Genomic DNA, 23,952 nt, shown 5'->3' on the forward strand with positions numbered 1-23,952 from the left:
CTGGAAGAGCAAATATCAAATAACCGCAATTATTCCAATTATCCAGTGAATACATTGTACCAGGCAGCACATACTACGAAAGACTCTTTATTGTTTAAAATATCTAAATATACTCATTCAATAGAGTAACTAGCTAATTTTTAGGTTATTATGCCGTGTTTTTTTCTATAACACATCTACATAATACGATTTAGTATTGTAGGATCACATTGCTTTATTTTTATATTATTTTAATTCATAAGTAAATTATAAAAATAACAAATTTAAAGTCCTGGTAAACCACAGCATAAGCTGTTTGTCTTGAGTTCTAGAATTTAATACTAAATGCCATTTTTTCTCGGTCTTCCTCTGCTCTGCTCATATTTCCAACTTCAAGTAACATATAAAAAAATACTGAAAACATATATTTTTATATATATTATTATTTTTTTTTAAGCTAAGGTGTAATCAAATTCTCAACTCCAATCCATCCAATTCGATTCGACAAATTAATCCCGATATTTCATATTGATAAATGGCGAAATTTATTACTGTCTAAACGGATTTCCTCGAACGTATCGGACCCATTGAAAAATAAAGATAAAATTATTATACTCAAAAATTAATTAATCGATAAAAATATAATGGATTATCAAAGCGAGATAAAAAAATTATAAAATTAAAACATTAAATTGATTCCGATGGCATAAAACATGAATTATTGAACTCTCACCGTCCCGAAAGCCATGAATGTCAATATTTAAGAGGAAGCCCCGTGAAAAGGCAATTTTTTATGGCTTTCAACAATACAAAACACCATGATGAGGCAATAGACTCAGCTTCTGATTTTAATGACCCGTCAAAACCTTTTATGCCTCGGACTCTGGACACAGCCTGATGTCAAATTCGTTACCTCTTAATTATCTCGAAACACGGTGAGAACATTTTACATATAAAGCCTTATCGGGCTTTAAAACAGGTTATGAAGGGTTTTCAGTGTGCCCAGTAGATACATTGATATATCATCATGTACAAAATAAATCATCTAAGTTTCGATACATTTTTTAACAATGTAGCACATATATGATACAAAACTTATTAGTTACAACTTAGGAATTTAGAAATCCTGTTTATATTATATTTGATATGTACCAAATTCTCACTGCCTTGCCTCCTACCGTCAATAAATTAATTAATAAGTCTATTTTGTATTTTAAAAGAAAAGTTAATTTTGTGGTATAGTAATATAACATATATTTGTGTAATACTAAATTTTAAAGTGATATTACACAAAGTGAACGACGAATGAACGGTGAATGATAATGTTTGATTAATTAGTCAATTACCGTCGCTCTAAATCTCTTGTGCGTATAGTAATTTATAAAACCGTTAGTATGCTAGGAGTCGATATATCGACTCTGGTATACTAAGCTAAAAGCGCTACCGTCGATATGGCGACGATGACGCAAGTGTATTTTAGCGGTCTAGCTAGGAACTTATATAGCAGCTTACGCGTTGCTTCGGTTCGGATTCTTAATAATATTACCACAAATAAACAAATTAACTATTTTTTTATAAAAAAATATAAAAAAATAAAATTGTTTTTTTTTGTAGAAACCTATTTTTCTACCTTTACAATGAATACCACTGAATTTTAAATGGACCATTTTGGTAAAAATGTATCCATCCTTTTTTATTTAAAAAAAATATATATATACATAAAATAAAGAAACAGATCCTCCTTTCTTCTCCCTACTCTTCATTCTTCAACGTCCCTAGGACACAACTCTAAAATTTTGATTAAACTTCGCATACGGCGTTTGAAAATGTTGTGGAATGCATCGAAACTCGTGTCACAAAAGATTTCATGAAAAAGTTATATTTACCACGAGAAATTTAAATATAAAATGTAAAAAAGTATAAACAACCTGATGACGAGGAGATCTGACCCCAAGAGTGTAAAAAGACGATAAGTTGGGTTGGAGCAAGGAAGAAGAAGATAGAATTAGATTATATTATAGCAACATTTTGAATGTGTCCAAATACTTGTTCACAAAATCTGGATTATCTCCAATTACAGGAGTTATTTTCATTATAATTATTATTAGACTTCCATATTCTTCTTAATCTTTGATGAGATGTCAAAAATTAATATGAAAATAACTCCTGTAATTGGAGATAATCCAGATTTTGTGAACAAGTATTTGGACACATTCAAAATGTTGTAAATAAATTATCTGGTCAAATTATAAGCTTAATAATAAAAATGAAAATGGTATTTTCTGGTGTTTCTCATGTGTGTGATTATAATCCAGGATTCGGATCTCACATACTAATATAAGAGTTTCTGCTTAATAAAAAGCTTCTTTACATCTCACCAATAGATCTTTACGTCTCTAGTGAAGTTCTAGTGCTTCAAGAACAAGGTTTCTAAATTGGTTCATATATATAGAACTTCCAAGAATTTGAGTAGTGTGGTTGTCAATAATGGGTAGAATTGGTGAATGTTACACGTGTGTAAAGTGATCACTTAAACCAGCCTATGACGGTCGTCAGCCCCGTAAATGCCCAGACTTCCATATTCTTCTTCATCTTTGATGAGATGTCAAAAAATAATATATTATAGCACATTATATTATACCCGTCTAATTTACAGTAATCTGCGGTGTGGAGATATGCGTGAAACGTTTACGTAGATGCACGAGTGCATAATGGCCGTGTCCACTGCGCACTGCGAGGTGTCACGTGCCGCATGCATTATGGCGACCATCTCGTGTACCAGATTAATGCAGAGCGTGTTATGTTTCCCTTCCTAATGCGCCTATATTTCTGCCCATCATTTCTCAAAAATACCGGAAGAGGTTAGTCTAGATGTTTTGACTCGGTGCATATATACAAGTATTGGGACACACTCAAAATGTTTTTAATAAATTATCTGGTCAAATTATAAGATAAAACAATAAAATGAAACGGATATTTTCTGGCGTTTCTCATGTATGTGATTATAATCCAGGATTCGAACCTCAGATACAAATATAAGAGATTCTGCTCAATAAAAAAAGCTTTCTCGTCTCACCAATAGATGTCTCTAGTGAAAATTCTAGTGATTCATTTACAATGTTTCGAAATTGGATCATATAAGTATATAGAACTTCTAAGAATTTGAGTATCGTGGTGTAAGTCATGGGTAGAATTAGTGAATGTTACACGTGTGTAAAGTGATCACTTAAACCAGTATTTGACGGTTGTAAGCCCCGTAAATGCCCAGACTTCCATATTCTTCTTCATCTTTGTTGAGATGTCAAAAAAAGTCATATTTTTCCCCCCTACTGACGCTAGTTTTCAATCTTCCGGTGACTTTGGAAAGCATATACTACTACTACTATGTACTACTACTACCATCACTCCGTTTCTACGCAGGGGTAGGGAGAAAGAATGGAACGCCACACCCTTCAGTCCTGACATTTACTCACATCCTTCACAGTCATACATCTAGTCATACATACTCTCCGATTACGCAGACTTTTGACAACACCAAATTTTAGGTTCTGATTGATCTGATTGTGCCAAGTCTTTTTCGGTCTTCCTCTTTCTGTTCTCCCGCTCACATTCGCCACATATGTACACTTTGTATAGTGCTAAAATTTTGTTTAGGAATGTCTGGATTTTATGTCCTGTTTTATACATTCGGGACATTCAATCATCAGAACATGGACATCCACGCATAACAGTATCCAGAGGTCAAATAAAGTATTACATGGATTTGGATATAAATAAGCAAAGTACTGTAATATTCAAGGCTCACCTCTTAACTATAATATAAATAACTTTGTATGACAATTTCATGCGTACACTCGTGAAATTAATCATTTCCGTATGGAAATACATTTGAGAAAATGTGAATACATGGCTTAGAGAGAGAAGCACTGGTTTATGCAAAAGATTATGTGTTCGAATCCGGACACAGTTTTATTAACAGTTTTTTTTAAATATTGCTATATGTAAATATATATTTATATATATATATATATATATATATATATATATATATATATATATATATATATATATATATATATATATATATATATATATATATATATATATATATATATATATATATATATATATATATATATATATATATATATATATATATATATATATATATATATATATATATATATATAGATAATATCTGTTATTATTTTTTGTTATCTGTCTCAGTTTCAATTCCCATGGGAGGGGGGGTTAAATTAAATATAAATGTTTTTTCAGTGTAACATTTATTAAATGCTATCGTGGATTGGTCCCTGAAACATGGGACTGATCACCTTCCCCCATATAATAAACGATTAAATTAACATTGCACCAATGTGATACAATGCCCTATGCACCATTGAGTGCTGACAAGGGTCAAAAATAGTACTTATTATTTAAAAACGTGCTTGGATTCATAGATATTTAAAAATATCAAATCATTGCATTAAATAAATGTCATATTATTTTTTGATATCATCAAAGATGAAGAAGAATATGGAAGTCTGGGCATTTACGGGGCTTACGACCGTCATAGGCTGGTTTAAGTGATCACTTTACACACGTGTAACATTCACCAATTCTACCCATTATTGACAACCACACTACTCAAATTTTTGGAAGTTCTATATATATGAACCAATTTAGAAACCTTGTTCATGAATCACTAGAACTTCACTAGAGACATCTATTGGTGAGATGTAAAGAAGCTTTTTATCAAGCAGAAACTCTTATATTAGTATGTGAGATCCGAATCCTGGATTATAATCACACACATGAGAAACGCCAGAAAATACCATTTTCATTTTTATTATTAAGCTTATAATTTGACCAGATAATTTATTTACAACATTTTGAGTGTGTCCAAATACTTGTTCACAAAATCTGGATTATATATAATCCAGATTTTGTGAACAAGTATTTGGACACACTCAAAATGTTGTAAATAAATGTCAACTGAAATCGTCGATATAATTGGAAGTTTCTCAATTAAAGTCCGAAAGCCAAAATGGTAGAATACTCCAAAGCTATCAACATCAACCGAAATATTATCTGATCGGGAATAATTACACTATCACCTGGGACTCGTCTTATGTTTCCGTTCACACGTCTTAATGTATCTTCCGATTTCATTATTACAAAATAATAACTTCACTGATTTGGTGAGAAATGCATTAAATCGAGTGAAAAAGATCAATAATAAAAAAGTATCCGGATCAGAAATGTTTACGATCATTGAAAGCTATCACTATTTTATTAAGGCCGAGATCTCTAACGCCACACGTTTTGCTGCGCTCGATTTTTTTAAAGAACATGTCGCTCACTCCTTTCAAGAACGTCATAAATCAAAATACTTGATTTTTCAGGAGAACGTTTTTAAAGTTTAAAAATATAACACAATGTATTTAAAATAAATATCAAGCTACTTATTGAACTTTTTACTGGGCAACAGATCTTTTTAGGTAAAACCTGAAGGTTTTTTCTCCATTTGAAAAATATTCAGTATATTTAAAAAAATAATTAAACAATACCTTTTCTTTAAAATGCAAAAACAACACTTTCTGCCCTGTAACGGGTAAATATTAAGTTAAAAATATGCCACTTTTGCTGGGATATAGTACATTTTCTGGGCATTCCGAAAACACGCATAACTGAAAATTGACGATTTTTGATTTATGACGTTCTTGAAAGGAGTGAGCGATGTATTGGAAATTGTTTTTTTTACTACTCTTATAATTTTTCGTAACTCCTAGCCTCTCAATAACTCGAAAAACCAGCATTTGTTTATTCGGTTTAAAAGGTCGTCACAATATTTAGGTGCAATTTACAGGGTCGCTGGAATTGTGTAAGTACTACGAACTTCTTCTTCTTCTTCTACTACTTGGTGTAGGCCTTGTGGCCTGTTTTTAAGGGGGATTTGCCTCCTGCGATTTCTATTCCCAGCTGTCGATCCAACTCTTTGGTGGCCTGCCCGGTAGGTGTCTACCTTGGGGTTAGCCGAGCAGTGCAATGCGGGGGAGTCTGGATGGTTCCATTCTCCTCACAAGCGCATACCATTGTCTCCTTCGTTGCCTTCTCCACCTAACGACATCTTCGATATCGCATATTTCCCTGTACTCAAAAACCAAAACCATATAAGTATGTATTTATTTCAAACCAAACTATTTTTTTAATGCAAAAACGGTGTTATAAGAAAAGAAAATTAAATAACGTCAAATGTTACCTGGGTTTAGAAAAAAATTAATATGAATATTTATCGTATATTGGGCTTTGAAGTTCCAGCACAGCTTAGAATAAATCATTTAGATTTACTTAAACTTAAAAACTTTTTTTTTTTTAAATAAAAATAAATCTTTTTAAAACTTAATTATTACGTTCACTAGTTTTGAAAAATGCACCATCTTTCTCAAAACTTTAAACAACGTAGTTAACAAAAGTTTATTTTTATGTACTTATATATGCTTTTTTGAAAGTTTCTACTGTAGAGGGTTGTCTGTAAGGTTACGGAAGGTAGTCAAGAAAAATACATATTTAACGATGTGTACAACTTTTTTTTTAAAACTTTTTTTTCAATGCAAAAACGATGTTTCAAGCGAAAAATTGAATAACGTCAAATGTTACCTTGGTTTATTAAAATTATGAAGCAATTTATCGTATATTGGGCCTTAAGCTCGTGACGTCAAATCATCAAATGTGGAGGTCCTCACCAAAACGTTACATTTCCATTATAAACCATTTGAAGTAATCAGGAATTCTAGCTTGTAAAATTCTAATAGATTAATCGATTTCATATTGGTTTGACACAGGATTGGTCACGTTTTGTCTCAACTTTAATTAAGATTTCGATAAAATACAGTAAACAGAACAGATTTGGATTAAATTGATTTTTTGGTGAAGTACTGTTAGTGTAATTTTTTGATGAGGACCTCCAAAAATATATTATGGGCTAGAAAAACGCTATGAGCAACCAAATTACTGGACTAATTAGCATTGGGTACCCGAATCTAGTAGTAAAAAAACGACGACTTGTCAACCGCGTTGTCCGAAACAAGTTCATAGGAAATAGACCCATGCTATACTTACCGGTGATTGATTTTTGCGGATACATAAAATTAATGATAATTTTATAGCATCGAGTGTTTCCAACATTTAGTGGCGGCATTCCTTCACATAGCCGAGAGGTCGGCTGGAGACGCAAACCGGATGACGCATGGATCTATCATGTCGAGAATTTTAAAAAAAAGTATCTGGCCGAAATAAAAAATGACCGCAATCGAGCTGCTGACCGCAACATAGGGACAGGCTGCGGTAGCAGTCTGACCAGATCGGGAGGTCAAATCATATGCCGAGAGATCGATATACTCGTAATAACACTTCTTGTTCACAAATTAATGGCTTTTTTTTTCGTTCGCTCTAGACAGCGATACACACAATATAACGCGTTGAAGTATACATGTAGAAATTATTGATACAACGCGTTGTATTGCATGCAGTACAAAGAGTGCAATGTGTGTGTATATATATATATATATATATATATATATATATATATATATATATATATATATATATATATATATATATATATATATATATATATATATATATGTAATAAAATACCTAGGTACCTACCAATACATTTTATTAAGTACCTACATATAGTACAAATCTACCACCAGATGTCGCATGCGTTGCACTGAATAAAACAAAAGACATCAGATAGAAAAAATATTATATTGTTAACTGTCAGAATCAGATAGATAGAAAATTATTGTAAAGATTAATTAAGAATAAACTTTTACTGTCGTTTCTTTAATTACAAAGCAACACATTGTTTATTTTATTATTATACACCCAATTTACAAAGAAAAATATTACCACGATATATATATATATATATATATATATATATATATATATATATATATATATATATATATATATATATATATATATATATATATATATATATATATATATATATATATATATATATATATATATATATATATATATATATATATGTGTAATAAAATAACTAGGTACCTACCTATCCATTTTATTAAGTACTTACAAAAAGTACCTACATAAAACAGTTCTACCACCAGATGCCGCATGCGTCGCACAGAATTAAACAAAAGAGATCCGATAGGAAAAATTAACTGTCAGAATCAGATAGATAGATAGATAGATAGATATAAAAATTATTATAAAGATAAATTAAGAATAAACTTTAATTATAAACTTTAATTACAAAGCAACACATTGTTTATTTTATTATTATACACCCACTTTACATATTATTTACACTTAATTTTCAAAAGGAAAATATTACCACGTTATAAAACGACAATTTTGTTAATATGGAAATGGATTATGAAACATTAGATGTATTAAAACAATTACTACAATATGTTCGGAGTGAGAGAGAAAAATTAGAAGATGATCAAAGAAAACGATTAAAAGATAATCAAAGAAGACGTGGAAATCTAAGAACTAGTGATAAAATTAAAGATAAAAGTCCATGTAAGATTTGTGAAAATTTAAATAAGGGAACTCGATATCACTCTGAAGCAACGTGCTGGTTTAAAACAAAGGAGGATGATAAGATTAATAATAAAAATGAAGATTTACAAATTACACAGAAACAGTGCTTGAAGAATGAAAATAAAAATAATGTGGAAAAAATTTCTACAAAATATAAAATAAAATATACTCCAGAAAAGAAGAATTTCGAAGCAGATTTTATGAGCAGGAATCCAGTATTAGAATCGAAGGAAAATGCAAATGAACAATTAAAAGTTGTAAATTTGGTTAAATTAGAAGATATTTTAAAAGATCAGAATAAAAATGAAGACATACAAATAACACAAAAACAGTGCTTGAAAAATGAAAATAAAAATAAAGTAGAAAAAACTTCTACGAAAGATAAAATAAAATATACTCCAGGAAAGAAGAATTTAGAAGTAGATTGTCTAAGCAGGAATCCAGTATTAAAATCGAATGAAAATGCAGATGAACAATTAAAAGTTGTAAATTTGGTTAAATTAGAAGATATTTCAAAAGATCAGAATAAAAATGAAGACATACAAATAACACAGAAACAGTGCTTGAAAAATGAAAATAAAAATAAAGTAGAAAAAACTTCTACGAAAGATGAAATAAAATATACTCCAGGAAAGAAGAATTTAGAAGTAGATTGTCTAAGCCGGAATCCAGTTTTAGAATCGAATAAAAATGCAGATGAACAATTAAAAGTTGTACATTTGGTTATATTAGAAGATACTTTAAGAGATCTGAATAAAAATGAAGGAATTCAAAAGAAAAAAACAAATGGATTGAGAAAAACTGTGTCTACTTTAAAAGGGTCAAGAAAAAAAAAATACAAAAAAAGAAAGAAAGAAAAAAGAACGGAAAAAAAGAAAGAAAAAAAAAAAACAAGAAAAAAAAAAAAAAAAAAAAAAGAAGGAAAAAAAAGAAAGAAAGAAAAAAAAAAAAAAAACTTTATCATATCACTAAACTTATACCAGTCCCTTCACTACAAGAAGATGATCCGGAGGACGAGTGAAAATTTTACTATGAATTTTCATCCCCAAGGGGGGAGATGTAATAAAATAACTAGGTACCTACCTATCCATTTTATTAAGTACTTACAAAAAGTACCTACATAAAACAGTTCTACCACCAGATGCCGCATGCGTCGCACAGAATTAAACAAAAGAGATCCGATAGGAAAAATTAACTGTCAGAATCAGATAGATAGATAGATAGATAGATATAAAAATTATTATAAAGATAAATTAAGAATAAACTTTAATTATAAACTTTAATTACAAAGCAACACATTGTTTATTTTATTATTATACACCCACTTTACATATTATTTACACTTAATTTTCAAAAGGAAAATATTACCACGTTATATATATATATATATATTCATATTTCCCTTGTAGACTGCTGGGGTCAGCTCTCCTCGTCCTCAGGTTATATGTCCTTCTGTCCTGGATAACGTCGCCTAGGCCATGCCTTCGAATCATGTTATCTTTATGCTTCACCCATGAATTCCTTGGTCTCCCTCATGCCATCTCAATTGTCTTTCCTCTACCTTCCTATCTGTTACGCCCAGGCTTCCACATTTTTTGTCCGCCTTCGTGGTGTAATGGTTAACGTGTTTAGTTACCGTGCTGGAGGTCCGGGGTTCGATTCCCAGGGAGGGTGAAAATAAGTATCAGTGATTTTACCCTCCAATATTTATTTAATATTACCCTGGGCTGGTCCGTGAAGCGCAGGAGTGATCAACATTCACCATTCTACCCATGATTGACAACCGCACACCTCAATTTTTGGAACTCTTACGTATATCATTAATCTTATTACCTGTACATGTGAGTTCCCTAGATCCTATCAATGGTTGGATTATAGAAGCTTTTATTTAGCAGAGACACTTATATTTGGATGTATGCAAGATCCTATCAAGATAGTCTAGATATGTCAAAAATGTAAAAATAATTTGTACCCTTTTATTATTCGTTTTTTTTTTCTTTATTCTTGATCTAAGGTTTTATCTCGCAAGCAATAATGGTACTTAATGCACGCTGCAGCTCTGTAAATAATAGTATTATTGGCTTGCGCCAGGAACGTGCCGGATACGAAGAAAGGAGTACTTATCGGGAATTGCAAATAAAATGATATTACTAGCAACCTGTTTCACTTCTAATGCTGCCTCTACTTGTACAAACTATTTTCTACTCCGATTTTATCTCTGAATCTAGACTACGTACTTAGTTGCTTGTATTATTAAAGGCAATACAAAAACAGTATTATTTACAGACAATAATAAAACAACGGTATGCACAACATTTCCTCAGATATCCACATAGTCAAAAATACGACAAGTCGCCATTGATTGAAAAAAACTTTATACTATGTATCAGCCATAGTTAACCTGATAAACGAATAATTATTCCAAAACCGGTCATCAAGTAAGTTATAATCCAAATAAACCAAATATGGTATCTAAATCGTCAACATTTTCATAGTCGAAAAATACACCCATGTTTCTAGGGTTTAAAAATGGACATTTCTAACGCTAAAATCATAAGTTTCTTTCGAATATGAAAAGGTTGACGATTTAGATACCATTTTAAGAATAAAGAGTTTTTTAAAAATTGCGTTGTGGTCCCTTGGCATTTAACCAACGAAATATCGCTCACTCCTGTCAAGAACGTCATTGATCAAAAAAATTGATTTTTCAGGAGAACGTTTTTAAAGTTTAAAAATATAATACAATGTATTAAAAATAAATATCAAGCCACTTTTTGAACTTATTCTGTGCAATAGATATTTTTAGGTACAACCTGAAGGTTTTTTCTCCATTTGAAATATATTTGGTACATTCAAAAAAATAATAAAAGTATACATTTTCTTCAATATGTAAAAACAATACTTTCTCTCCTGTTACGGATAAATATTAAGTTAAAAATATGCCTCTTTTCCTGGGATATAGTACATTTTCTGGGCATTCCGAAAACGTTCTCAACTGAAAATTGACGATTTTTTATTTATGACGTTCTTGAAAGGAGTGAGCGATATGTATTCGATAATATTTCTATAAAATTAAAAATTATTGCATAATAAAAGGTACATATCTCTTTTTCATGAAATATACAAAAATGATTTATTTTATTATTTTTAATACGTTTTGTTGTAATAAATTGCAGTCTACAAAAGTATCGAGTATTTTCATTGATTTGATACAACAATTGAACCTTTGTAAGCTTGGATTATAATCGAGTGACAAAGGTTATGTGTAGTCATTTTTCCACGTGTCTCATGAGTCAATGTGTCGAGGTCATGTTTTGAGGTTTTTTTATAGTTTGTTATTTTTCAACAATATTGACACAGAATGAGTACAGAGTTCTCAGCACTATTTGAAACAATATAATGTGCTGACTTATGTTAATTTTGTCTAACGATGTTATTATGTGGTAACCCAATAACACTGACGAGGTTATTTATTGTTATTAGTGCGAATCAAAACCCGATCACGATTCGATTGAATTTATTTCATTTCATGATAGCTGTTTCGCCTTGCGCAGGCATTTTAGAACCGTGTCGAAAAAAATAATAAAATAATAAAACCCTTATCCGCACCCCAATGATGCATAGGGCACTGTGCCATATAAACGCAGTGTTATCTTGATCGTTTTACACATGAAGGAAAGGTGATCAGGCCTCCGCTTCAGGTACCAGTCCATGGTAGTATTGAATAAATATTACAGTGAATAAATAACTTATATTTATTTTACCCCCCTTGGGAATCGAACCCGGGACCTCCAGAACGGTAGCCGAGCGTGCTGACCATTACACTACGGAGGTGGACGAAAAAAATAAATGGGCATAACTGTGAATGATACAAAATGATATTTTGTTTGTTTACGACATATTATTCAAATCGTAATCCGCACCTCAGTGGTGCATAAGGCACCGCATATGATTATATGATTTTTTAAATAGAAATTATATTATAATATAAATTATATGTAATTTTATTATAATGTAATTGTATTAAATAAAAATAAAATCATTTAAACGTGTCGAAAAAAATAAATGAGCATAATTGTGAATGATACAAAATGATATTTTGTTTGTTAACGACATATTCTTCAAATCGTAATCTGCACCTCAATGGTGCATAAGGCACTGCATATGATTAAATTATTGTTAGTAGAAATTATATTATAATATAAATTATATTAAATTTTATCATAATGTAATTGTATTAAATAAAAATAAAATCAGTTAAACGTGTCGAAAAAATAAATCGGCATAATTGTGTATGATACAAAATGATATTTTGTTTGTTAACGACATATTCTTCAAATCGTAATCCGCACCTCAATGGTGCATAAGGCACTGCATATGATTAAATTATTGTTAGTAGAAATTATATTATAATATAAATTATATTAAATTTTATCATAATGTAATTGTATTAAATAAAAATAAAATCAGTTAAACGTGTCGAAAAAATAAATCGGCATAATTGTGTATGATACAAAATGATATTTTGTTTGTTAACGACATATTCTTCAAATCGTAATCCGCACCTCAATGGTGCATAAGGCACTGCATATGATTATATTATTGTTTTAAGTAAAAATTATATTATAATATAAATTATATTTAATCTTATCATAATGTAATTGTATTAAATAAAAATAAAATCAATTAAACGCAGTGTTATCTTGATCGTCAACACATGACGGAAAATATTAGAATGAAAAAAATCACTTATATTTATATGACTCCTCCCTGGGAATTGAACCCAGGACCTCCAGAACGGTAGCTGAGCGTGCTGTATATGTATATTTATGTGTGGGTATTAAAAATTAAATGTAGGTACACGAAAACCGTATATAATTGACATAAAGAATTCGGAATTCCAATTAAAGATTTCAAAATGCTTCCAATCGATTTTCCGATGCGCAAATTACAGGTGCAAATTATTTGTATTTCGGTTGTCCCGACGGACGTACCTTTGATCTGCAAACGAAAAAAAATACTCGCCTCTCTCTCTTTCACTATCAGTCAGACGGAGACGGAAGATCGCGTCCTTGTCCGGTCAGAATGTGGGCAAAAAATCGACCTGTTGCTTCCATTCTTCGATACGACAATTCATAATTTAGACCTACGTCCCGACGGTTTTCCTAAGAATTTCTATCTTTTGTCTCTTTTATTCTCAAAGAATACGAACGAAACGTATGTCTGCACGTGATTGGAAAACTTGATTGTCCCGCTGTGCCCTGAACTCGTCACCTTTCTGAACGATTTAATTTTTAATACACGACATACGTTTTCTTGTTCCCAATACAAAGCAGTATGTCTGTTTCTTTTGTAATCGAGCATTTTAGAAATCACGTACGTCTTGTTCCACAGATTCGACATTCAAGTCGAGTAAAACGATATTTGAGCAAAAAAGATAAATAACTAAAAAGAATAATACCTTACATTAAACGATTGAAAACACTTTTTTATGAAGTGTATTAATTTAAATGGACGATACGGAAAATTTTTCAGCACTGGATCAGGTGTGTAAACTCACCTTTTCCTCTATCTCTTTCTGGATTTGTTTTCATTTCATCGCACAACTGTAACTGGTAATAAGTCATATCTACAGCCTTTAGGTTATCTTTCTAGTACACGTTGATTACAAAATACAATACCAATAAAAAAATACAGCAACACACTTTTGTTATTAATGAATATTTTAAATATTTTTTTTTACAATTGTACCTACTACTTTATTTTGTAAAAGATTTTTTTTAATTTTTCATAAAAATGTTAGTAATGTTAGAATATAACCTCTCACCTAGGTTTTTATCTTTATCGGTTGCGATAAGCGCCCGTCTCTTCGTCAGGACAATGACTACAACAGCATGCAAACAATACTACACGTCAATACCATAGCACTTTTTACACGCTAACAACTGCAAAAAATCTTAATCACATGCGAATGACATTTAAGTTTAGCACTTATATATCTTGGTTTATAAAATAAAATAATTGATTAATTTAATATAATATTATTTATAATATCAGGCACCCTTTCATCAGGGATTATTCACCCTACGGAGGAGATGTCAATTTAAAGGTGTCATAACTTGTTTTGAAACATCTATCGTTCCTCTTTATATGAAAGAAGATGCCTGAGCATGCCAGGGCTTACGACCTGGCATTTGGCTGGCTTCACTTTATGTGTAACATAAATTCAGCCATACTTCCAAACGTATCGAAAATCTTACCCACATGCGGAAGGTTCCAAGACCATTGCATAACTAACTAACTAACTAACCATCACGCCGGTTGCCCGCAGGGGTAGGCAGAGAGAATAGAACGCCACACCACTCTGTCTTTGCAAACATTTTTCGCCTCTTCCACGTTCATGCATCTCCTCATATATATCCGTCGATTGTTATGACTCCTAACCTAACCACTTACAAGTATTTGGCATACCTGATCGTGGCATGTTTTTCTCGGTCTTCCTCTGCTTCTTTTCCCAATTACATTCGCCTCATAAATTTGTTTTATCGTTCTTTCCTCCGGTTTAAATAATAAATTCAATAAAGATGTTCAATAATGGGCAAAATGGTGACGGTTATACAAGTGTATAAAGTGATATTTAAGTCCACCAAATGCCAGGTCGTTATCCCTGAGTTGATAAGACTCCCATATTCTTCCATATAAAGAGGAACGATAGATGTTTCATATCAAGTTGAGACGCATTGAAATTAACAGTTATTTAGAAATCATAAGTATAATGATGTCGGTAACGACTAAACCCGATAACCGATCAAATAAAATAAATGTGGATAAAATTATACAGTTTTAGTTTTAATATATAAACTATGTTTTAGCTAATAACAACTTTTCCTTAGCCTGGCAATAGGCCTTTCGACAGCAAAAGAGTTATAAGGCTTTATTTTTTAATTATGATACATAAATAAATTAACTATAACTAATTGAAGGTCTTAAACACCCGGTGATTTCATAAAATAGTTCAAACACTATCTCTTGCAGTGGACAGGTGAAGTAGCAGCAGTGGCCTGTCAATATTTCATCTCGCTCCAACTGCAATCTTATTCCTTTGAGAAAGACAGAGAAAATAAGTTATACCACCTGTGGCTCGAAACGGGAGCACTGCATTTCCATCCTTGTCTAACGCACGTGTTTTCCTGTAATTTATACGAGACAGAACAATATATATCACCTGAATACACTGGTAAATCATTCTTCTCGCTCTCGCGGATGCGAGTTTTCTTGGTGCGAAAAAGAGACGAATTCGTATTTCCGTCTGCAAATAAAAACGGGAGCAGTAATATTCCATCTCGCTTTAGCTACAGAAATGTTTTATTCATACTTGAGAGAGGTATATTAGAATCACCTGTAATCAACAAAAATGTTATTTCTCTTTTTAACTGCACATATTTTCCAAGCGTTGGAGGAGGACGGGAAAAGTTGATTCACATGTGACTCCAATCGGGGGCACTTAAACTATGCGCTGGATTTCTTTCTTCGGCCATGTCACTTCGGGATCAAAACAAAATTGTACGAGCGTCATTTAAAAAAATATAAAACCGAAAAAAAATCACTTCACTATGACCACTAACGTAATATATTAGTAGATGCTACTTATATTGTCATAAAAAACAAATGTTCAATTGAAAAATCAACTTTGGCCAAAATGAAACTGCAACTGTGGAAATTTTCGACTAAGATGCGAATGTTTTATGAATTTTATAATTTGATTATCATAGGTTAACGATACTCTGTGAAAAATCTTCTTCTTCTTATTCTTACCACTATCCGCACCCAATGGTGCATAGGGCACTGCACAGTATTGACGCAGTGTTATCTTGATCGTTACGGGTGAAGGCAAGGTGATCACTCCTGAGCTTCAGGGACCAGTCCAGGGTAATTTGAAATATAAGTGAATTTTTTTGTTTTGTTGTATTTTTTATAGTACATAAATGTATGTATATATATTTTTGTATTATATTATATTTGAAGACAAAATTATTTTAACACAAATATATTTATCTTTTACTATGATTTTGAAAAACGAATTACACCACCTCAAACAAATGTTTCACTGCTAACAAATAACATTAGTTTAGGATTATGAATAGCGAATGATTGATATGACACTAATTACAAAATTCGAAGAAGAGTTCGACCCTATGGAGGTCAAAGAAAAGCTAAAGTGTTCTGTTTCAATCGGTCCCAGTAATAATGTGTGAGTTAAACAGAGACATATATTTTGTATATTAAAAGCATTGTTAACATTGTGGTATGGTAATATAACACTCGCCTTATCATTCATCGTTCACTTTGTGTAATACCACTTTAAAGTGGTATTACATAAAGTGAACGATGAATGATAAATATAGTGTTTTGAATATTGAAAGCATTAACATTGTGGATCATCTTGATAAATTATTTCGAGAAATAAAAATACTTTGTATTCTGATCCACTCACATTTTTATTTTACCAACTAGTTTCGGCAACAACCTGTTGCCCTCTTCAGGGTTACATTTATAGCTATAACTAAGAGTTATAAATGTAACCCTGAAGAGGGCAACAGGTTGTTGCCGAAACTAGTTGGTAAAATAAAAATGTGAGTGGATCAGAATACAAAGTATTTTTATTTCTCGAAATAATTTGATAAATAGAGTGTTAAACAGAGACGAATTATATAGTAGAGACAAATATCACCAACGACTAGAAACCCTCGCAAGCACCTTGTGTTGCATCGATGGTATGTATAACATATCATTGGGATTTTTAAAGTATGTGGCATTTAAAGTATGTGGCATTTAATATTCCACTCAATTGCTCAAATAAAATAAAATAAATATCATCGATTCAAAATAACGAATTAATATATCCATTTGTATGATAAGAAGGGAAATAATATTCAAAATATATGCTTTTTTTGACAAAAAATCATATTTCTTAAAATTTTATGTCTCTTCTGTGATTTTATAAAAGTGATGCAAGAAGGTTGCTATTCAAATATCGGAAAAACTGTTTTAATTATGTTTTAAGCGTTGTTTTACGATTCTTATGAAGTTATTATAATCGTGTTTTCTTTTATAATTTCCGGTTTTAACAATAAAAAATTAAAATAGCGTGCCATTCGATAATTAGAAAAAATGACAGGAAAATTGTTACTTTGGGTTGAAATTTTGTAATTAAACACACCCAAAATTACCTCCTTCCATAAAATCACTACACAAATATCATTCCATAAAGTATTTTTTTATCACTTGAGTACTATATTTAATTTATACTCAAGTGATTTATTTTATTTTATTTTAACCACTAGTTTCGGAAGCTACGGATGCTACTGTTTAAATATTTAAACACGTAGTTTATATTTAAACCCGTAGATGGGTACAAATGTAGCTTCCCAAACTAGTCGTTAAAAATAAATACTCAAGTACCTAGTAAAAAACAAGAGTTTTGGTTTACAATTTAATCTTATCACACAGTGAATGCCAAAACAAAAACTAAATTTAGTATTTTTTCACTTCAATCGTTTCGGATCATAACATGACAACATTTTCATATCCAAATTCACGTCTGTGTAAGTGTACGAAAATGGCCCTATATAAATTATAATTATTAATACTAATAATTAATTGTATGAAAAAAAAATGGTACCTGGTTCGTGACGCACTTGCAAAGTTTACCGTTGACCGCGGGAGCAAATGGCAGGTCGTAGGTGCCGCGTCCTTACCTCTACAGGTGTGTTGACGCGAGTATCCGCCGCCCGCGTGTGTTGGTGCGCCCGCCCTGTACGGACAGCGACAGCCCGCGCCGGTGTGCGTGCCCCCTCCCCCCTCCCGCCTCCCACACCGACACACCGCCAGCGCAGTAGCATTATTGCGCGCGAGTCCGCAGCACGCATGCGCAGAGCCCTTCGAACATTCAAATTTTACCGCGCAATCCAAACTGCGAACTGTTTATTCCGTTCTTTTTTGACGTAAAATTTTCTACTACCAACTTTGACCGGGAGTTTTCGATCTGTTTATCAAATCGCTTTTTTATAAGTGATCGGGCTGTGACATTTGAGCGTTTTGTGTTGTTATGAACCGGATTAATATTTTTCGAGCGACTAATTGCTTATCTCGAATGTGATGTGTGTTATAATGCAGTGATAAAACTTTTTTTTATTATTCTTACAAGTATGTTTACTATTGAGAATATTTGCGAATTGCTTACGAGGTCTCCTATGGGAATACAACATTTAGGCAAAACAAATGGTAATTATTATTTTTTAATAATACTCTTTAAAAAATAAATACTGTTTTTAAACCTTCCAAAATTTATAGTGTAAAGGATCACATGTCAATATCCATGGTGTCGCATTAAAAATACATAACATGCATATGTTCATTAATTTTAAGATTTATTACTATTTATATAAAAAGTCTAACACTAACACAACCATGCCTTCGAATCATGTTATCTTTTTTTTTAGCTTCCATGAATTTCTCGGTCTTCCTCTCGATGTATTTCGAAAACTTATCACATATACATGGTAAACTGATTTTAAACATGGTTTATTTTGTCCAATATCAAAATTATCATTATTAAGTAATGTTTAAATGTTTTTACACGCATCCGATATTTTATCGACGATATTCCAATAAATTAACTGATTTCTCTCGTGTGCCAATCATATTATGTAGTTTGCGTCATCTAGGAGCACATCAGATCAGATGATGTATTATACATAATGATACAGTTCGGAAAAATACTAAAAACACACGGAATAATATCCCAGAAACACACTTACAGCATAATTTGATAGACAAATATCAAATCTCAATACCGTCCAATATTTTAAATTATTTTTCAGTTGTTCTTATCTATCGAACTTTTTCTTCTTCGTCTAACCCTTATCCGCACCCAATGGTGCATAGGGCACTGCATCATATAAACACAGTGTTATCTTGATCATTACCACATGAAGGAAAGGTGATCAGCCCTCCTCTTCAGGTTACCAGTCCAGGGTAATATTGAATAAATATTAAAGTGAAAAAAAACACTTATATTTATTCGACCCCCCCTGGGATACGAGCCCGGGACCTCCAGTACGGTAGCCCAGCGTGCTGATCATTACACCACGGAGGCGGACAACTATTGAACTACTCTATATATTATACATGACTCAAATTTCATTATATCAAGTATATATATATATATATATATATATATATATATATATATATATATATATATATATATATATATATATATATATATATATATATATATATATATATATATATATATATATACATTTTTTTTTCATTTCTGTTATCTAGAGGTCTCTTATCATTTGCGGATATTTTTTTCGTCTAGCGATAAAATCTCGTTTGTCTGAGAGATAACGAATTCTTAATGAATCAATCGGATGTTTAAATTAAAATAAATTGTGCACACACATATACTTATGTATATTACACTTATTTTTTTATACCAATATCGCAATGAATTATTAATAAGTAATTGTGACATGTGATACATTGTAAATGTCACAAATTTAATCAGTGATATTCAAAAAGACTTAAAATTTGGTATCTACTTAAAATGTATCTGATTTTGTGAACAAGTATTTGGACACACTCAAAATGTTGTAAATAAATTATCTGGTCAAATTATAAGCTTAAATAATAAAAATGAAAATGGTATTTTCTGGCGTTTCTCATGTGTGTGATTATAATCCAGGATTTGGACCTCACATACTAATATAAGAGTTTCTGCTTAGTAAAAAGCTTCTTTACATCTCACCAATAGATGTCTCTAGTGAAGTTCTAGTGATTCAAGAACAAGGTTTCTAAATTGGTTCATATATAAAGAACTTCCAAGAATTTGAGTAGTGTGGTTTTCAATAATGGGTAGAATTGGTGAATGTTACACGTGTGTAAAGGGATCACTTAAACCAGCCGATGACGGTCGTCAGCCCCGTAAATGCCCAGACTTATTCTTATTCTTCTTCATCTTTGATGAGATGTCAATAAATAATATAAAATGTATCTTACTTTAGTTAGAAAATCCTAATTTAAAAATATGAAAACAATTATGAGGTGAGGAGTGATTTATGATTTCCTTAGTTAACTATTGTATTATCCTTTAAACAGTTTAAGGAATTTTTTAACGTTAAATTACACACTTAAAAAAAATGCATTTATTAAAATAGACTTATTTTAATGCATTCGATGCATTCCGCATCATTTTCAAACACCGTGTGTGAAATGCACGCAAAACGTGGCGAATTTTAAGAAATAGCGGAATTTCCCAAGTAAAATTAAAATCGAAAATGGATATACGTTACCACTAATTGACTGCCGAATCAATTAATATAATCAAATCGTTTAAAATATAACTGATATTTGGTGCATTGTACAACACGTAAATTAAAGGATTAAATAAGAAAAAAATCCTCAAATCCGTTTAGTTCGATTTTATTTTAATTTTATTTGTACTATTTTAAAATCTATTAGGGGTTGCGGTATGCATTGGAATGGCAACGTATCCAAGACTGATAAAACATTTAAGCAGGGCTGTGCTGTGGAGTCGGAAAAAAACACGACTCCGACTCCGACTCCAATACCTATATTCTCCAACAACACGACTCCGACTCGAAAAGCTCAGTTTTATCAGGTTGTTTCCTACATTTGCATAAGTATAGCCATTTTTGTCATTACATTTGCGTAGAATAATTTACTTTAAATGGATCTCGGTTATTCACCATATCGGTACGATTTACGCCTGCAAGTTTAACATTCGTGCACAATACACATTCATTATAATAATTTTAAAAAATGTATTTTAAATTGTACCGAAAAAGTTGTCGGAGTCGATAATTTTTTACTCCTACTACTACTCCGACTCCGACTCCAACTCCAACTCTGACTCCGACTCCAACTCAGACTCTGACTCCACAGCCCTGCATTTAAGTCTTGCTTTGTCAAAGTATTCGGCTGCAGGTAAAAATCGTTTACCTGGCGTTTCCCCTAGCTTTTGAAAACCTTCTGTGATTTGTTTTATTTGTTACTCGGAAAAAATGTGTTGGGGCCTGATTGCAATATTGGCGAACCCCAATATTCAACCCTAAAGAAACTAAAAGCCTGAAAAGGGATGTTAAATTTCATTGTATTATCTATAAGTATTTAATTTAAAAAATATCAATCTTACTGAAAAAAATACGATTAATATGTTCTATAAATTAAAATTTTGTATAAGTTTAATTATGATTATTGAAATCCTTAAGGGTGAGATCTGAACCGTATAAATTCACTACGCGACCGGCTGCGCATTTTGTTTAGAATATATATATGAATTCGACTTTTGGAATATGCTCATATATGTTTTTTTTAACTCCTCATCTTCCAATGTCACTTTCCTTTTCACAACCTTTAATTTCTTAGAGAAGCTTATTTTTTCAAAAATGCTATTTAAGAAGAAAACCACAATCATTCAAGAAGGAACCAGGAGGCTTATCCCTCTTAAAATCAGGCTACAAGAAGCAGAAGAAGAAGAAGTTACTCAATAAAAGTATTTTTAAAGCAATACTTAATGAAAAGGGTGTTTTATAAGTTGTCCTAGTTAAGGATCTACTCAAAATCTTACTCAATTTTATTTATTTATTTAAACTTCATGTACAGAAAATAAATAAGTCCATTGGCGGGCTTGTTGCCAAAAAGTAATATCTTCCTTAAACCAACCAAAAACAGACTAGCGATATTGATCAAAACGTTTGATACCATATACTTATAGCCGTTTGCAATCAGAGGGTAGATAGTACTTGAACATTTAAAATAATCATAAATTATAAATTAACATATAAAAAACACAAATTACAAAGGATGATAATAACGAGGGCAAAGGAAAAAGGTTGTTTAAGGAAGGGGGTAGAGGGAAAAACTAAGGGAGGAGGATTGATGGACAGTTAGGATTCTAATGATAAATAGTAATGTCTCAGACGTTTCTTAAAAGTTATTAGAGAAGGTGCATGGGGAGGTAATTTTAAGGGTAGTTTGGTTCTGATCAAGTAATCTATTACTAAATTGTTAGGCAACCTTAAAACATAAGACATGATACCCGAAAATATTTATTTTTGTCGAATTCTGGGAACAAAAGGTCGAACAAACGTTCATTATACTTTAGTGGAAACCGTGACATGTATGTGTTTGTCAGACACCTGTATTTACCTAGTTGTGTGGTTGTATGTGTATTTCTCCTTATGTGTTTTATTAGTGCATACGAGTGTGAGATAAGGAAGTGGGTCATAATGTAGCGTTATCAGGTGGAATGTCCTCGAGCCGACAGAAAAAGTATACGAAGACTTGTGTCGACAGGTATTGTCATATTGTCGTCGACAAGCAATATATTGTAGAGGGCAAAATCAAATTCTAAAAGCCAGAGAAACGTAATTATACATTTGAAAAGTCAGAAGGGATATTAGTAATGGACGGAAATCGTTACTAGCTGAAAGTGAACAAACCTTTTAATTAGTGACAATTGCAATGATTAAAGAAAACACTAGTTTTTTACCACTTGAGTTTTATTATAGACTACATGTTTCCGAAGTTAAACTTCCATCATTCAGGTCTGTATAATAACTAAAAAATAAAATACAAAATTGTTCTATAAATAAGGAAAATTCACTCTCATAAATTAAAATTATTACACATTTTTCCATATAATGGCCAAATTATGAATTATCTTGAAAATTTAGAAATCCAAAAAAACCTAAATTCTAATAATAATTTATTAAATAATATATTGTTTCAAAATTCTTCACCTTTGCTTTCCATTTTTCCTTTGTTTTCAAACTCCGCCCCTTGACTAACCCCTTCCCCTTACTTTCCCCTCTCCTTATTTATAGAACAATTTTATAGTTTATTTTTTAGTTATTATACAGACCTGAATGATGGAAGTTTAACTTCTGAAACATGTAGTCTATAATAAAACTCAAGTGGTAAAAAACAAGTGTTTTCTTTAATCATTGTAACATGTTTTACCACAAAGTTAATGCCGAAACAATAAATAAAATATAGTTACAATTGATTGATAATTTATTCAGAATAAACATGGTGTCATGAAAATTAAGCTGCACAATTAATATGTCACGGATCACAATTTTGAAACTAAAGGCCCAGTATTCGTTAAGTCGTAACATTATTTTCAGTAAATCCAGGTAACATTTTACGAAATTAATTTTGTTTCTTAAAACACCGTTTTTGCATTGAAAAATAACTTTTTCTTCGAAATAATTATATGGTTTTGAAAAGAAAAGAATCATTGAAAGGAATAGTTAAATACGCATATGTATATACATGAGGAGATGCATGAAC

The 23,952-nt window shown here is 31.4% G+C and overlaps 1 protein-coding gene across 4 annotated transcripts in view; it reads left to right on the plus strand.

The window, feature by feature from the left end:
- LOC148301934 (uncharacterized) overlaps positions 1-23,952 on the plus strand; it is a 204,780-nt gene that overhangs the window by 33,374 nt on the left and 147,454 nt on the right. Inside the window, exon 1 of one of the 4 annotated variants that reach the window (XM_088272467.1) lies at positions 18,460-18,849. The exons of 2 other annotated variants lie outside the window; for them this stretch is intronic. Coding sequence is in view for 1 of the 2 variants with exons in the window: in XM_088272466.1 (XP_088128592.1) it covers positions 18,774-18,849 (76 nt within the window). In the remaining variant the exon portion in view is untranslated. Of the gene's footprint in view, positions 1-18,459; positions 18,850-23,952 lie in introns of those variants that run through there. One more of the 4 variants, XM_088272466.1, reaches the window with a different exon arrangement.

The sequence above is a fragment of the Brachycentrus maculatus genome, unplaced genomic scaffold (assembly GCF_059751285.1).
Source record: "Brachycentrus maculatus isolate JH-2025_06_01 unplaced genomic scaffold, ASM5975128v1 h1tg000498l, whole genome shotgun sequence".
Classification (NCBI taxonomy): domain Eukaryota; kingdom Metazoa; phylum Arthropoda; class Insecta; order Trichoptera; family Brachycentridae; genus Brachycentrus; species Brachycentrus maculatus.